Here is an 18,608-nt window from a genome sequence, read left to right on the forward strand (position 1 = left end):
ACACATGCTTTTGGGACAGGTTAAATAGCAGCTACTCTTTTTGCACAAAGCACAAAGTACTGCACAGCTTTTGTATCCTAGAACTGGCTGATAGAATATACCTCAGAGCTGGGGTTTTTGTTGTTCTTGTTAGTTAACAGGTAGGTCATCTGATTTTTCTCAATGATAATTCTGTTCAAATCACCATACTGAGAAAGAACCTTTTGTGTTGGCAAAAGATATAAATTAGAGCCTGGCCAGTATGGCTCAGCAGTTGAGGGTTGACCCAGGAATCAAGAGGTCAGAGGTTCAATTTCTGGTGGGCTCAATCCCCAGTAGAGAGCATGCAGGAGGCAGCCAATCGATGATATTCCTCTCTCATCAATGTTTCTCTCTATCCCTCTCCATTCCTCTCTCTAAAAGTCAATTTAAAAAATAATATAAATAATATAAATTAGAAAACTGATTTGTAAATGTCTTCTTTATTAACACTCTCTTCAATGGAATGTAACAAAAGTTCACATAAACATTCATTATACAGTAAAAATAATCAGAAATTAAATCCTTAGCTTTGATAATAACTAGGATGGGGGATATTTTTCCATTAGTTTTCAAAGAGACTGGGAGAGAGAGGGAATGACAAGGAGAAACATTGATGTGAGAGAAACACATCAATTGGTTGCCTCCTGCCCAAGCCCCAACCAGGGCCCAGGTCTGGGAGGAGCCTGCAACCAAGGTATGCGCCTTTGATCGGAATCGAATCCAGGACCCTTTAAATGCATGGAAACACACACACACGTACATAGTAGCAGTACACTGCTAATGTGAACCTGTTCCTATTCATTTCTGTTCAAGAATGTAAACTTAGTTTAATGCTTCTTTTTAGAATGACTAAACATTGTGCAATCAATAATTTAAAATAAAACAGTAATCTTGTTTCTTGATCCTTTCACTTGCAATCCCCATACAATCATCTACTTAAAAGGAAAATTTGCCCTGGCCGGTGTGGCTTAGTTGGTTGATTTCCAGTCAGGGCATATATCTGCATTGTGGGCTCGATCCCCAGTGTGGGACGTGCAGAAGGCAGCCGATCAATGATTCTTTCTCATCATTGATGTTTCTATTTCTCTCTCCCTTAATCTCTGAAATCAATAAAAATGTATATATTTTAAAAAGCTATATCTTATCTTTGAGAGTCATATGATCTTTGTATCAACTATTTAACTCTGTCACTGTAGCATGAAAGCAGCCAGACAGTGTTTAAAGAAATGAGAGTAGCTGTGTGCCAATTCATAAAAATGGGCAGTGAACTGGGATTAGCTCATGGGCTGTAATTTACAAGCCTTTGGTATAGATAAATCAAGACTGACTATGGGGTAGCCGAAACCGGTTTGGCTCAGTGGATAGAGCGTCAGCCTGCGGACTGGGAGGTCCCGGGTTCGATTCCGGTCAAGGGCATGTACCTGGGTTGCGGGCACATCCCCGTGGGGGATGTGCAGGAGGCAGCTGATCGATGTTTCTCTCTCATCGATGTTTCTAACTCTCTCTATCTCTCTCCCTTCCTCTCTATGAAAAATCAATAAAATATATATTAAAAAAAAAAAAAAAAAAAAAGACTGACTATGGGGTAAACTAAAAAAAACTTTAACTATGTACTTATTAATGCATTGACAAATAGCAATAAACTACGCATCACATGTTAGCAAAAAAAAAAAAAGAAAAAGACTATGGGCTCATAGTTATTAAAGCTAAGTGATGGATAATTATCATTATACTCTTCTATTTTGCATGTTAGAACTTTCCTATAATAAAAAAGCCTAGATCACATTATCAAGATCATTCATCTATTTCCATCTACATTAAACGTTTCAATGAACACACATTTCAGATACAATTCATTCCAATTATAAAATTCATTGATACCTAGAAGTTGTAAACGGTCCTTGGCCATAACCAAATTAGTCATCATTTTAGCTTGAAGGCGTCTAGCTCTTTCACATTGTTCGCCTGAAAGAAAAGAAAAAAAAAGAATTAAAATACCTATGTTTCCTTACTAATATTGCTTCAAGATAAAATATTAGCCCAACTAATCTCATGGGAGTCAGAGTCTTTATAAAAAGAATTTAGAAAAGTCTGGCCAGTGTGGCTCAGTGGTTGAGCATCCACCCATGAACCAAGAGGTCACTGGTTCGATTCCCAGTCAGGGCACAGGCATAGGTTTAGGGCTTAATCCCCAGTGGGGGTGTGCAGGAGAAAAAACATCGGTGATATTTTTCTCTCATTGATGTTTCTATCTCTCTATCTCTCTCCCTTTCTCTCTCTGTAAAAATCAATAAAAACATATATACTTATTAATATATTTTTATTGCTTTCAAAGAAGAAGTAAGGAGGAGAGGGAGACAGAAACATCCATGATGAGAATCATTGATTGGCTTCCTCCTGCACACCCCTGGGTTGCAGGGGATCGAGCCTGCAACCCAGGCATATGCCCTTGACTGGAATTGAACCCGAGACCCTTCAGTCCACAGTTCGATGCTCTAACCACTGAGCAAAACCAGCTAGTAAAAACATATCTTAAAAATTAATAAAATATTATTTTCAAATAATAGCTTTCAAAAAATAAGCTACAGTTCTATATGCTGGTTTCAGATCTACTGTGGTATTCCATGAATTTTGAAACTTATTTCTTACCCTACAATTTTTTAATTTAGATGATAGGGAAGTAAAGATATGACATAACTACTTTGGTTTTAAAAAGACAAATGTGAATCAAAGTAAAACACTTATAGTGCATATTCTAACATGCAGTCAAGCAATACAAGTGCAAAGGGGAGTCTGTAGATTAACCACTCCCCACTGCCTCAACAATGTAGAAAGATTTCAAAAATATGACTATAGATTAATATTTTGGGTGGGAAGAAAGGTATCACACTTGGAGGCAGGTTAAGATCAAAGACACCCAGGTATATTATATCAACTTTACTTTAATAAAAAGAAAAAAGAAACACACGTGTGTGTACCTGCACACAGCACCCCGGTATAATTACAGCCAACCCTTTTCTTACTGTAGGAAAGTGAAACTGTTATAGTGAAAATTGGTACCAAAAAAATATATATATATATGGCTAAACATAAGGCTAAAACACCACTAACAGTAGGTCCAAGGACACAAGTAATACACTGTTTTTTTGCCTGACTACTACAGGCAATCAATCAAGTTTGAGCATTTCTGGTTGTAACTTTATTTCTGCCTAGATAAAAACACATGAACTTTAAGTCTACAAACATTAACATAGGCTGATTACATTTAAAAATTACGTTTTTAGCCAAAACCGGTTTGGCTCAGTGGATAGAGCGTCGGCCTGTGGACTGAGGGGTCCCGGGTTCGATTCCGGTCGGGGGCATGTCCCTGGGTTGCGGGCACATCCCCAGTGGGGGGTGTGCAGGAGGCGGCTGATCAATGTTTCTCTCTCATCGATGTTTCTAGCTCTCTGTCTCTCTCCCTTCCTCTCTGTAGGGAGTCAATAAAATATATTTTTAAAAAGAAATCATGTTTTTAAAAACGTTTAAATACTTTTATTAAGACAAATGGATCTAAAATCAAGGCAATTGTGAATATAATCTGGATGGCTCCTAAACAAATGTAAATATAACCTTACCTTGTCCTGTAACTATGACAGCTATTCCTTTTTCTAGTTCTTCAATACCTTTCTTATACCATTCCACAGCTTGCTCCTTTTGTCCTGCTTTAAAAGAGAAATAATTATTTGTATATATCACAAGTATAAAGAACACACTAAATATCACCCAAAGCATGCTGTTATTAGGTATACATGAAAAAGAGGCTTGTGATAAAATAAATTTGAAAACTATTACTATATGACTTCTCAGTATCGTTAGCATCTTAACATATTTGTGAATCTCCAAGAGGTGGACATAGACTTCCATGAAGGAAGTCTTACGAGGAAAGGAGGCCAATGTAAATGACCTGAATTTAATCTCCCCGACTTTCATCTTAAAAAAAAAAAAAAGTATTTTTATTGATTTCAGAGAGGAAAGGAGAAGGAGAGAGAGATAGGAACATCAATTATGAAAGAGAATCACCGATCGGCTGCCTCCTGCACACCCCCTACTAGGGATCAAGCCACAAACCCAGGCATGTGCCCTGATCTGGAATTGAACCATGACCGCCTGGTTCAGAGGTCAATGCAACCTTCTGATGTATGGTATGACACTCAACCAACTAGGCCACACCAGTCGGCGCTGCATTGTTTGAGATCTTATTTGCTATATAGAGACTTAATTCATTCTTTTTGACTTCTGTATATTATCCTATATCATCCTATAATTTATTCAACAACCTAAATAAAAGATACTTAGGTTGTTTCCAGTGTTTCAACATCTCAAATAAGGCTACAATAAATGTTTTTGTGCCTGTCCCCTTATGCATATGTGCCAGTTTCTCTAGGGTATATGCTTAAGAAGTAGAATTGATGGATCACAGCTCATCACTTATTGTCTATTCATGAGAAACGTACAAACTGCTTTTTGAGTGCTTGTACCAATTTATACTTCTAATAGCTGCGTATGACTGTTCTCACTGGTTACATCTGAACAAAATGTTCTCAGTTTTAGTGCATTACCATAGGCAAATGAAAGGACTGATTACAAATAAATTCACAGTTCAATAATTATTCAATTACCTAATATTCTTTGGTAACAGGTAGTTGGTTTACTGCATTATTTAAATCTCATAAGTCAGCACAATATAAAATACATATAGATATTTCTTACCTAAAAGTAGAAGACTACAGGAGAAAGGGTAGACATATAGGTCAATTGAACAGAAAAGAATGCCTGACCTACACATATATTATTGGCTGACTCTGACAAAGACAACTATGTAATTCAATGGAGAAAGAACAGCCTTCTCAAAAAATGATGTTGGGGGGAGAACCAAGATGGCAGCATAAGGTATAAACCTGTACGTGCTGCCCCCCCACAACCACATTAAAACTATAACTAAAAGACAAAACAGCTATCATCCAGAACCATGGGAAAGCTGGCTGAGTGGAAGTTCTACAACTAGAAGGAAAGAAAAAAGTGCATTGAGACTGGGTAGGAGGTGCAGAGGCGCCAAGAGCAGAGGTACAGAGGTGCAAGCGAGGTGGGCTGCACCTGGGTGCATGGTTTTTTTCAATCGGAAGAGGATACAAGCTTTCGAATACACTGAACTCATTTACGGCGAGACTCTGGGGACCCAGACTACTACGGGGAGAAACTGGACTGTCTTGCAGCGGGTCGGAAAGCCAGGGTGGCTTTCTCGCAGAGCTGCTCGCAGGGATCATTGTTACTGTAAGGGCGCGGGACTCAGGGACTCGGGGACTCGGAGACGTGAGGAGTTGCGGAGAGGGCTGACGACAGCCCTTGCTGTTTGCTCTGCCCCACTCAATTTACATCCCCACCCAAGCAGGGCAAAGGAACCGCCTGACCTTTTACAGCCTAACCTAACAAACTGCAGCTGGGTCAGAGAGCTCCAAAACTTCCAAACCCCAAACAAAGAGGAGAAATCTGCTGATATCACTGTAGCTCCTGCTGGGTGGACTCACAGAGTGGTTGACTTGGAGATCCCGGAGCCAGGGTACCCAGTGGTCAGATACCAGATTTCAACTCCTCACATCCATAAGGGACACACTCAAGAGGCAGACTCAGGGAGGACCAAAGCCCCACTGAAGCAAGTCCTACCCCATAAGGGTGTCTCCAGCACAGCAGTTCTTCCACTATAGACACAGTGGGTCCTTGCAGTTAGACAAAATGCGGAGACAAAGAAACATATCACAAATGAAAGAAATGGAGGAAAGCAAACTACTGGACATACAGTTCAAAACCACAGTTATAAGGTTACTCAAGAATCTTCTACGAACCTCCGAGGAATTTAGTGAGACCTTCATGGATATTAATGAGAATGCCAAAAAAATGGAAAAGGACCAGTCAGAAATTAAATACACACTGACTGAAATTAAGAATAATATACAGAGATCCAACAGCAGACTAGAGGATCCCAAGAATAAAGTCAAAGATTTGAAATACGAGAAAGCGAAAAACACCCATCCTGAAAAGCAAAAAGAATCCAAAAATATGAAGATAGTGTAAGGAGCCTCTGGGACAACTTCAAGCGTACCAACATCCGAATTATGGGGGTGCCAGAAGAAGAGAGAGAGCAAGATACTAAAAGCCTATTAGAAGAAATCATGACAGAAAACTTCCCCTACCTAATGAAAGAAATAGACTTACAAGTCCAAGAAGCGAAGAGAACCCCAAATAAGAGGAATCCAAAGAGGACCACACCAAGACACATCATAATTAAAATGCCAAGGGCTAAAGACAAAGAGAGAATCTTAAAAGCAGCAAGAGAAAAACAGTTAGTTATCTACAAGGGAGTACCCATACGACTGTCAGCTGATTTCTCAACAGAAACCATGAAGTCCAGAAGGGAGTAGCAAGAAAGATTCAAAGTGATGAATACCAAGAACCTACAACCAAGATTACTTTATCCAGCAAAGCTATCATTCAGAATTGAAGATCAGATAAAGAGCTTCACAGACAAGAAGAAGCTAAAGGAGTTCATCACCACCAAACCAGGATTATATGAAATGCTGAAGGATATTCTTTAAGAAGAGGAAGAAGAAGAAAAGGTAAAGATAAAAATGTATACAACAAAGTGAGAACAAATAAATATCTATCAACAAGTGAATCTAAAAATTAAGTCAGAATAAATGGGTGAATATAATAGAAGCAGGACACAGAAAGGGAGTGGACTGACAATTCTCGGGGGGAAGGAGGTGTGGGGGGTGCGGGAAGAGATTGGACAAAAATCTTACACCTATGGATGAGGACAGTGGCAGGGGGTAAGGGCATGGGGTGGGGTGGGAACCAGGTGGAGGGGAGCTTTGGGGGGAAAAAAGAGGAACATCTGTAATAATCTGAACAATAAAGATTTATTTTTTTAAAAAATGATGTTAGGCCCTGGCTGGTGTGGCTCAGTTTGTTGAGTGTCATCTGTGCACCAAAAGACTGCCAGTTTGATTCCCAGTCAGGGCCCATGACCGGATTGCATGGCAGTGGATGTGCAGGAGGCAGCCAATTAATGTTTCATTCTCACATTGATGTTTCTCTCTCTCTCTCTCTCTCTCTCTCTCTCTCTATCTCTATCTCTATCTCTTTTCCTCTCCCTTCAAAAAAATTGATAAAAGTTTTTTTTAAAAAAGATGATGTTGAAATAATGGATGTAGATATGAAAAAAAAGCCACCTTCATGTGACATGCAAAAATTAACTTGAAATAGATCATACACCTAAATGTAAAACCTAAAAATATAAAATTTATATAAAAGAAAATATAGACAAAATCCTTTGTAATCTTGGCTTAGAAAGAGACTTGTTAAACAGAACATAAAAATCACAAACCTTAGGAGAAAAAAACTAGACTTCACTAAAATTAAAAGCTCCTGCTCTTCATAACACAGAGTTAAGATGATGAAAAGCCACAGATTTCCTGGGAGAAAATATTTGCAAAACAACATGCCTAATAAAGGACTTATAACCAGAATATATAAAAGTCTCTTAAATACAATGATAAAAACACACAAGTAACCCATTAGAAAAACAGTGGTCAAAGATCAAAACATACAGTTTACCAAAGAAGAGACATAAATGGCAAAGCACAAGAAAAGATGAAAAACAAATTAAAACCACATGGTACCACTAGGTGCCTAATTAAAAAAAGAAATCTTCATCCGAGGAGTGAGGATACTTTTTCTATTGATTTTTAGAGAGATTGGAAGAGAGGGGGAAGGGGAGGAAAGGGGAAAGGGAGATGGAAAAGGAGCGGGAGAAAGAACATCAATGTGAAAGAGAAACATCTATCAGTTGCCTCCCATATGGGATTCGAACCCACAACCAAGGTTATGTAGCTGGGAGAAAGAACATCAATGTGAAAGAGAAACATCTATCAGTTGCCTCCCATATGGGATTCGAACCCACAACCAAGGTTATGTAGCCTGACACACAAACAAGATATGGGGCCTGAGGAAATCAAACCAACAACCTTTTTGGTGCACAGTTCAATGCTCAACCAACGGAGCCACCTGCTGGGCTGGAAATTTATTTTTTATAAAACCTGACATATAAATATATATATATTTTTAGGACACAAAGTTTTCTTTAATTATTCGTTGGGGGGAAGGGACGCCACACTTCCACTCAATTAAGAGAAATATATATATATTTTTTTTAATATATATTCTATTGATTCTTCACAGAGAGGAAGGGAGAGAGATAGAGAGTTAGAAACATCGATGAGAGAGAAACATCGATCAGCTGCCTCCTGCACATCTCCCACCGGGGATGTGCCCGCAACCCAGGCACATGCCCTTGACCGGAACCGAACCCGGGACCCTTCAGTCCGCAGGCCGACGCTCTATCCACTGAGCCAAACCGGTTTCGGCAAGAGAAATATTTTTTTAAATATTTTTTTTTGTTGATTTCAGAGAGGAAAGGAGAGGGAGAGAGAGATAGAAACATTAATGATGAGAGAATCATTGATCAGCTGCCTCCTGCACACCCCCTACTGGGGATGAGCCTGCAACCGGGCATGTGCCTTTGACTGGATCCTGGGACCCTTCAGTCCGCAGACCGATGCTATCTACTGAGCCAAACCAGCTAGGGCAAGAGAAACATTTTTATCAACACAGAAGTCTTTTTTATTTTCCCCCCAGTTATCATGCCATGAATTCATAGGGAATGGGTTCCAGCAGCTCAGGCTCCTTTCCATTGGTTCTCACAGCGTGATTCTCTGGGAGCAGGCTGACGCTTCAGTTGAACCCAGGTACCTTTCTCTTTGGCTTCCTTCTTTTTCTGATCATTTTCCTTCACACGTTTCAGGAAGCTATCTCGACTCATAGAGTGTTTAATATGCTCAATATGTAAAATTATCTTGGCAAGAACCTTGCCCTTAACTTGCTTGTTCACAATAATGCCAACTGCATGCTGGGTGACATTATAGACGCTTTCAGTTTGCCATGGTAACATTTCTGGGGCATTCCTTTTTGAACAGTGCCCATTCCCTTGATGTCCACAATATCACCTTTCTTGTAGATTTGTATGTATGTGGCCAAAGGAACAACTCCATGTTTTCTAAAACGCATATAATGGGTGCCTCTCCTCTTTCCCTTTGTGTTAGTCATTTTGGCGAATAAATTGGAAGATGGCAGTTCCGGCCGAAATTAAAAAACCTGATATTTTTAATACAAACTGACTAGAAATAATTAGAAAAATATTTTATTTAAACAATTTCTGTCCTTGATATTAGATTCTTCAGCCCCACGACATCCTGAGAAACTGGAGTTCTCTCTTTGATATAATCTTACTGTCAACTCCTACATATTCGAACCACACCTAGACAACCTGCAGCATTGTATTATCCAAGAAACCTCAGGCTAGTCTACCTGCAGGAGCCATGTGAAACATGATAGGTCATGTTCTGGTTAATCCAAAGAACCACTATTACAACTTCCTCTTTTATCCCAAGTATCCAAGGGGTCCTATATCTATACCTATACCTATAAAAGGCTAATATGCAAAGTGTCCCCTGGGAAGTTTGACTAGACCAGGAGTTTGATCGCTTGCTATGATGTGCGCTGACCACCAGGGGATGGCGCGGAATGAAGGCAGGCCCCGGCCAGCAGCCAGCAGCTGGGGAAGGAAGGCCTTGGCTGGCAGCCAGAAGAAGACCCTGGCCAGCAGCTGGAAGGCCCCGATTGGCCCTGATTACCAGCCAGGCCTAGGGACCCTACCCATGCACAAATATTGTGCACCGGGCCTCTAGTTAGCATTATAAACAGAGCCTGCTTAGTATGAAACAAAACGTATAAAATTATGAATCCATTCAACTAAACTCTGTTCTTGGTTCTGCTATGGTTAGTTTACTCTTTAAATTTCAGTTTCTCCATATATAGATATCATAGGTTGTCAGTTTTCCAAAGATGTTCAACAATTTTAAAAAAAAAGTACATTTAGAAGCTAAGTCAAGTTGCTAAGGGGAATGGCAGTGCATGACATTACAAGCCCCTTAATGGTTTACCACAGAGTTAGAAAACCTTTAAAGACTGCATATTGCACTAGCTGGTTTGGCTCAGTGGGTAGAGCGTTGGCCTGCGGACTGAAGGGTCCCGGGTTTGTGCAGGAGGCAACCAATCGATGTGTTTCTCTCACATGGATATTTCTCTGTCTTTCCAGCGCTTTCTCTCTCTAAAAAGCCAATGGAAAGATCCTCTGCTGAGGACTAAAAATAAAAAAACAACAACTGCATATCAAATTCATTTCTATTTGTTCATATATATTTTCAATGCAGTGGGGAAAGAGGGAGAATGAAATTCTCTTGGAATTAAGTTTTGTTCTGTCTAGGATAGCTGAGAGGCAAATAGACTTGAAATGTGAACTCTTACAACTACTGGATTATGGCTCAAATACAAAAACTTCCCATATGCAAAGGAAAAACTTTAGATAGAAAAAAAACCATGATAATACAAACTCAGTTTTACTTCATTTTTAAAGGAAAAGGAATATATAACTAGTTTGTTTCAGTTTTAACTAATTTATTTTAGCCTATGATGCATCGGTTGTAGAATTGAAACTAAGGAGTTACCATAAACCATTCTGATGTCCTCTTTAGAAACTAAAGCATAAAGAAAGCAAAAATCTTTGAATAGAAACATCATCAGTAGAAAAAAGCTAAACTATGGGGTACATAGATTGCTGAACCTATTTATACTTAAACTATTTAAGATAATTTAAATACAATAGATATATGCATATACATAATACTCAAAGAAAAATCACCAGCATGAAACCCAAGGTCTGAATTCTACTTCTGTCACTTATCCCTCACACAGAAATGATTTCTCTTTAAATCTGAAAGCCCATGTTCCTTTCTTTCATACTTAGGTTTTCCTTGACCTCTCCTCTTATCATATCTCCAACTCCCATCACCCAGCGTTAAGCTAAAATTTCCTTGTATTTTCTGGCATTCTCCCTCCTAAACACAACAACTAATCTACCTTTAAACATATTTCCTCTATTCTACAATATCTTTGACCTACATTACTAAACTTCAGAGGGCCCTGTAAGAATAGGCTACGACAATAAAACAGTGCTTCTCTAGGAAGGATTGAGGTACCCTTCTTCGTTCTCCCCAAGAGATCCTTGGATGTTCCTAAGAGGTGGTAAAGAATGAAGCAGTTAACAAAACACTTCCTTCCACAAATAGCTGGCATTCTTTTCTTAAATGTCTCGCCTTTCTTGAACTCTCTTAACCTTAGCTCTGTCCTTACACTCCAAAACGATGAATATCTGTCTCTATCCTTACATCCTACTTCTCACTCTCAGACCCCACAAAGGAAATAGGTTTCAACAAAACAGAAATTCTAGAACAGTTTCTGGAGTTGGCAGTGGAGCGATAGACTACAAATGAAGTGCAGATTGTTTAAAAAAAAAAGGACAGTTCCCCCGTGTGGCTCAGTGGTTGAGTGTCAACCAATGAACCAGGAGGTCATAGGTTGCAAGGCCCAATCCCCAGTGGGGGGCGTCCAGGGGGCAGTCCAAAGATGATTCTCTCTCATCATTGATGTTTCTATATCTTAATCCCTTTCCCTTCCTCTCTGAAATCAATAAAAATATATATATATATTTTTTTTTTTTACAAAAAGGACAATGTAAGTGAGTACTTAATTGAGGTGTGGTGGAAAAGTGTTCTTTGGTAGTTAGAGGGAAAAGAAGATCTCAGCATTTATTTATCATCTTCCATAAAAAATTTTACATTACCAATTAGCAAAGGTTTGGAATCACTGAGGTTGGAGCCTCAGTCTGTTCATCTGTGAAATGATGACACTAACAGTACCTTCACCTCACAGGGTAATTGAGAGAATTAAACAGATGACACATGCTAAGAGCACAGTACCTGCACACAGAAAGACTAACATACATTACCTTAAAATCTTCACGTTTTATTGTAAAATCATATGTACAAGTTATCCTACTCATTCGCTTAACATTTCAATGTAGAAACTTAGAGCTACCCCGGAATACTGACTTAGATAACACTCAATTAACCAGGGGCAAAAGTTTTATGCTAAAATAGAACTTTCCTGAAAAATACTCAGTAGTCATTACATTGATACAGTGACCGTCATTAAACTTTACAAAATGCAAATACAGCTGTAATCATATGCAGCTGTTCCTTTCAAAATTAAGTCATTATTTGTTCTCTCTCCTCCCCGCCACCCCCCAGTACTACAGTACTCTGCTTTCACTAAAAGCCTTTTAGCAAGTCGCAGCTTCTTCGATATCAAAGCCTTTTGGAAACCTGGCTCGGAGGAAGCCACACGCTGTTTGCAGCGCTGGAAAGGCTCCGTGTGGTCACTCTAGGACAACTGTCAGCTGTCACCAGCACGTCTGGATGTCCAACAGGGACTTGGGTCAGGAGAAGGGTAAGAACAGGCAGGTGTCTGAAACAGAGTCGACAGCTAGGGTGCCCCGAAAAGGGAGAGGTTCTAACTGAGAATCGCGGAGGACGCAGGTCTGCCTGCGGGGAGCAGTCTCGCGCGGAGGGAGGACCAATTCTAAGGGGTGCACCGCCGGCGCCCGCAGGACAGGGCCGCAGGTGTGGCCCTCCGTCGGCGACCCCAAGGCTTTCTCCCCGGCGCCGCCGCCCCTTCCCCCGGCCCTCCCGCTACCTTTCTCGTCCTCGTCGATGCGCAGGGCGACGGAGATGTAGTCGAAGGCCTGTTTGTGGAAGGCTCGGACCAGCTCGGCCTCCGCGCCCGGCACCGGCAGCGGGGGCGAGGCCGAGGCCGGCGCGGTCGGGGAGCTCCTCTTGGCGGCCATGAGGGCGCGAGAGAAGCGCTGGCAGAGCCACGCGAAGAGGAGCCCCAGGTGGAAGGCGACTAAACGCAGCAGCGCGAAGGCGACGAACAGCGGGTAGGAGAAGTAGTACAGGTTCCGCTTATGCGGCGACTCCGGCGGAGGGACCGGCCTGGGGGCGGGCCGGGCGGGGGCCGGGCAGGGGGGCGGAGGCCTGGGAGGCACCGGGCTGCTGGGGCCGCCGGAGCCTTTCTTCTTCCGTCGTCCGCCCGGAGAATTCATCCACAGCTCCCACTGCCGCCGCCGCCATAACCCGCCTCCCGCACACCGACGGCGACCAAATGACGGCAGCGGCCACTGGGACGGCGAGGGCCGCAGAGCCCCGCGCGCCGGCCGGTCCCGGGAGCTCGGCACCTTCGCGCCCCGCCCGCCGGCCCCGCCCCTTTCTCTGCGTGCGGCCAAGAGCACAACCCCTTCTCCCTTCCTGAGGTCGGTGGCTTCTACCCCTCCCTCTCTCTGTCCTCTCAGGCCGCCTCTAGGAGCTCAGAGCCGCGGCCGCGCGTGCACGCACGCCCGTCTCTTTCTCCGGCGCGCGCGCGCGTACGCCGGCGTCTTTGTTGCCCAGAGCTCCTCGTGCGCGTGTGCGGCGTTCTCCCCTCGGCCCTTTCTCCGTGGAACTACAATTCCCAACGTGCAGTTCGGCTCTACGTCGTCGTCAAGGGCCGACGCTCGGCCGACTTCGCTGCGCCTGGGAGCTCCTTGGTTGGCGACCTTGTTCCCCGAGTCTAAGGGAAGGACGGCTGAGGTTTGAGGTCGTTCTGCTTGCTCGCAGGGCTCCTTTCTCCGAGTGTTATCGTTTTAATGATTTCTTCCAGTATTGTCTCAAAGGATGATTAATCTGAGTCCCGTCTCAGAAGCAGTGGGTACCAATCTGGGAATTACCTGAAAGGGAAACAATTGTAGAGACCAAAACGAAAATGTTAGCTCAATGGGATGAAGTCAACGATTCCAGAGGTTTAACTAAATTAATACGTGTTTAGATGAAGAATTAATTTATTTGAGTTAAGGGAGTTCTTAAGTTTTGCACAGTAATTGTCCCATAGTTTACCGAGGAATCCACACTGCTACTCCCCCTCCCCCTTTTTAATCTACTCGCCGAACCCTCCTTTGGGGATCTACCTACTCACCTCTGCTGCCTGTATTCTAATTAACTGCAAGCACAAAACCCCACCTCCCAGATCACAGAGATGGAAATGCTAGGTCAGTCAGTTATACGCTCCTAGGAATCTTGGATGGAGACCCACTAGCATAGAAGGCAGAAGGAACTGAGTAAGAGCAGGTCTCTCAGTTATCTCACTGAGAGCCCCAGAGATGCCAGGTTCCTAAACTGGTCACTTGATGATGTAACCTAGCCAATAGACTATTCAATCTGTTTCTCTATTTCTTTTTTTTTTTTTAAATATATTTTATTGATATTTTACAGAGAGGAAGGGAGAGAGATAGAGAGTTAGAAACATCGATGAGAGAGAAACATCGATCAGCTGCCTCCTGCACATCTCCTACTGGGGATGTGCCCGAAACCCAGGTACATGCCCTTGACCGGAATCGAACCTAGGACCTTTCAGTCCGCAGGCCGACGCTCTATCCACTGAGCCAAACCGGTTTCGGCTGTTTCTCTATTTCTGTTCCTCTCTCTATCTCGCAATATATTTTTATTGATTTCAGAGAAGAAGGGACAGGGAGAGAGAGAAACATCAATGATGAGAGAGTCCCATTGACTGGCTGCCTTCTGCACACCCCACAATGGGGATTGAGCCTGTGCCCTGAACGGGAATCAAACTGTGACCACCTCGTTCTTAGATCAACACTCAGCCACTGAGCCATGCCGGCTGGGCACCACCATGGGTTCTGAATCCAAACACAAAGATGAGACCTGGTGTAGTCTTACACATTTTGGCTAGTTTTTCCTGGAATTTCTGTCTTGGGTACTATTGCCTTCCGGGGTGAAGGACATCAATGACTATTGGTTTCGGCTGAAGTAGTCTGCTGGTCATGGACTTCCTGCTCTGGATAGTCATTCACGGTAAAGACTGATCCTCAAGTAGCCAGAGAGGAAAAGAGACCCACTCTTCTCTGGCCAATCATGTAAACTCAAACTGGTATTCATCATCTTGATTAATCCTTCCCTTATCATCTCCAGCAGACACTATCCTATTTTTTCCCTTTTTATTGAATTTATTAGGAAGGAATTTGAGGCTCTAAAAGTCTGTTACTGCCCAACATAACATATTAATGACACACACTACTTCAGGGTCTTAAGAGAAAAACCTAGGCTTCCAGAGAAAACAATTTCATGTAGTCTGTTTATATCTTATTATGACAAATATATTTTTAGCCCCTGAAGGATGAGTTATTTTTCATTCCTGGTCATACAGGTGTTGAGTTTCCAGCCTCTGGCTTCCCATTTGCTAACTCTCTGCTAGTTGTGCTTAATATTGACTGCTTTTCTGTACCTTGGCCATTTTTTTTTTTTTTTGGTATGGTAAAAGTACGTATTAGAGTCAGAAAGACTGCCCAGCCAGTGTGGCTCAATGGTTGACCATTGACCCATGAACCAGGAGGTCATGGTTTGATTCCCAGTCAGGGAATATGCCTGGGTTGTAGGCTTGATCCCCAGTGCGGGGCATGCAGGAGACAGCCAATCAGTGATTCTCTGTCATCATTGATGCTTCTATTTCTCCTCCCTTCCTCTCTCTTATATCAATAAAAACTTTTTTTTCTTTATTGATTAAGGTTTTACATATGTGTCCTTATCCCCTCATTACCTCCCTACCCCCCGACTTGTGCCCTCACCCCCCTGGTGTCTGTGTCCATTGGTTAGGCTCATATGCATGCATACAAGTTCTTTTTAATATATTTTTATTGATTTTTTACAGAGAGGAAGGGAGAGAGATAGAGAGCCAGAAACATCGATGAGAGAGAATCATCGATCAGCTGCCTCCTGCACATCTCCCACTGGGGATATGCCCGCAACCCAGGTACATGCCCCTGACCGGAATCGAACCCCGGGACCTCTCAGTCCGCAGGCCAACGCTCTATCCACTGAGCCAAACCGGTTTCGGCATGCATACAAGTTCTTTGGTTGAACTCTCCCCCGACCCCCACCCTCCCCTACCTTCCCTCTGAGGTTTGAAGGTCTGATCGATGCTTCTCTGTCTCTGGTTCTGTTTTTGTTCATCAGTTTATGTTGTTCATTAAATAAAAACATTTTTTAAAAAAAGAGTCAGGGCTTAGCTGGTTTGGCTCAGTGGATAGAGCATTGGCTTCTGGACTGAAAGGTCTCGGGTTCGATTCTGGTCAGGGGCACATGCCAAGGTTGTGGGCTCCATCCCCAGTAGGGGTGTGTAGGAGGCAGCCAATCAGTGATTCTCTCTCATCATTGATGTTTCTATCTCTCCCTCTTCCTTCCTCTCTGAAATCAATAAAAATATATGTAAATTAAATAGATAAATAAAAAATAAAGAGTCAGAAAGACTAGGGTTGGTATTCTGGGCCTGTCACTTATTAGTTGCTCAAAGAGAGACATCAATGGAACAGGTTCTTTAACTAGTTAACTCCTTTGTGAAATGGGTAGAATAAAATTAGATTACAAAATGAAAGAATACATCTAAAACCTCCAGCATAATACCCATAACATAAGAGGGCTCAATAAATTTTGGTTTTGTCTCTTACAACTACAAAGCCATTCCAGAATTCAGACTCTACTGGGATCTCTATTTTTAGTAATTTCAGTCCACATTTTCTGCCACTTGGAATTGCATCCCAGTCAAACACATTTTCTTAATTAACATGATCCTAAGTTTGTCTCAAGGAAAATAGTGCCTGCATTTTACCCTGGCCTTATAATCTGCCTGGACTGAAGATCCTAACCTTCTCAGCCATTTAACCTACAGTTTGACAGCCCCCCTGTTTTCAGATGGTGAGAACTTGGAGAACACTTAATCTTGAGCGGAATCTGGGCCAGTTTCACCAGAACAAAAAGGAGGAGCAGAGCACTGTGCTAACTAATTCAGGACATTCGGTCACTTTATCACTTTAATCCATTAATCTAATTACAAAGTGACTACCACCAAATAGTTTTTTGGATATTTTAGCTCTTCTTCTCTTCTAAGGCACCCTTTAAACCTTCTGCTTGAAATCTATTGATTGATAACGGCTCAAAATTTAAAAACAAACAACAAAACAGACACTAGTTTGAAATTCTCTAGTTACAGAGGATTTGTTACTGGTGAAAGTATGAATGAGCTCATAGTTTTGAAATAGTAGTAGGTGTAAGAGTAGAAATTGTTACTTAACCTGTTCAACTTGATTTTTAAAGTGATGATTCTGTGGAAGCATAAGCAGAGTCAGTTGATACAGAATTATAAATGAATATCCTAAAATGGCAATCTAGATTATCAGAGGATGTACACTCTAAACAAAGTACTTGGATATAAAATATAATTTTACAGTTCTATATTTATGGTGGGCATGATTACTCTAGTGCACATGAAAAGCAGATAATGGGAATTGTTAGCACAGGGTGAATATTGGAAACATAAAAGGAGTTGTCTGTTTTCAAGCATGGTTTCTATCAGCTGCAGCAGTTTCAGAAAGTTTTCTTTGTCCTTGAGATCCTCCTCCACATCTTGTTGGATAAGCTCAGTTCCTGTATTCTGGTAAGAAAGCCTGAGTTTCTTAATTTGTCTTCATTACTGTGTCAGTCTATGTTATGTTCACCCTGATCCTCGAAGCTTTGCTTAAATATTTATTCTTTGTGCAACATCACTCTAGATATACCTACTTACATTTTTCTCAATCTCATCTGGACTCCTCCAGAATTTATGCTTCAGCATTCCTCTCAACCTTTTAAAAATTATTTATTTTTCACTTTTAAATATATTTTTATTGACTTCAGAGAGGAAGAGAGAGGGAGAGATAGAAACATCAATGATGGGAGAGCATAATTGACTGGGTACCTTCTGCACATCCCACACTTGGGATCAAGCCCACAACCAGGGCACATGCCCTGGCCAGGAATTGAACCTCGACCTCCTGGTTCATAGGAGCCACACCATCTTAACCTTTAATAAATCATTATTTACTATTGTCATTTATACGTATCACTTATATGTCTGATCTTTGTTGAACAAGAATACAAATGTATGAGGGTAGGCACTGTAATTTTTATATATCTTAAACTCCCTAAGAGTTTAAGATCCCCAAGATCACCTCCAGGTTTGATTTGCTAGGAGGACTTACAGGATTCAGAATATAGTCATACTCACAACTTGATTTATTACAGCAAAAAGATATAAAGCGAAATCAGCCAAGGGAAAAACACACGGGGCAAAATCTGGGGGAAATAAAGCACCAGTTTCTGAGTCTTCTCTCACTGGACTCACACAGGACACAATTAATTCCTCCAGCAATAAGTTCTGACAACACATGTGAAATGTTGTCAACCAGGGGCACTCATCAGAAACTCAGTGCCTGGGTTTTTGTTGCGGTTGATCATGTAGGCAACCTCTGCCTAAGACTTACCCAAATTCCAGACTCCTAGAAGGAATATTCAGGTGCTTGGCATAAATCATATTGTTTGCAGAAACAGTTTAGGCACAGTCAGCCACTCATCATTTAGGGAAAGTTTATATCAGTGTAGGGAACTGTTTAT

At 41.7% G+C, this 18,608-nt stretch overlaps 1 protein-coding gene across 11 annotated transcripts in view; it reads right to left on the reverse strand.

The window, feature by feature from the left end:
* The window catches only part of SPAST (spastin), a 48,256-nt gene extending 34,805 nt beyond the window's left edge, over positions 1–13,451 (reverse strand). For 2 of the 11 annotated variants that reach the window (XR_004971890.1, XR_004971891.1), the window contains exons 1-3: positions 12,769–13,447; positions 3,639–3,725; positions 1,903–1,986 (exon numbers count right to left, since the gene is read on the reverse strand). Coding sequence is in view for 8 of the 11 variants with exons in the window: in XM_036334945.1 (XP_036190838.1) it covers positions 1,903–1,986; positions 3,639–3,725; positions 12,769–13,177 (580 nt within the window). In the remaining 3 variants the exon portion in view is untranslated. Of the gene's footprint in view, positions 1–1,902; positions 1,987–3,638; positions 3,726–12,768 lie in introns of all 11 variants that reach the window. The other 9 variants (XR_004971889.1, XM_036334945.1, XM_036334942.1 and 6 more) reach the window with 9 other exon arrangements.
* Between the last annotated feature and the right edge of the window lie 5,157 nt (positions 13,452–18,608).

This window comes from Myotis myotis, unplaced genomic scaffold, assembly GCF_014108235.1.
Source record: "Myotis myotis isolate mMyoMyo1 unplaced genomic scaffold, mMyoMyo1.p scaffold_m19_p_14, whole genome shotgun sequence".
Taxonomy (NCBI): domain Eukaryota; kingdom Metazoa; phylum Chordata; class Mammalia; order Chiroptera; family Vespertilionidae; genus Myotis; species Myotis myotis.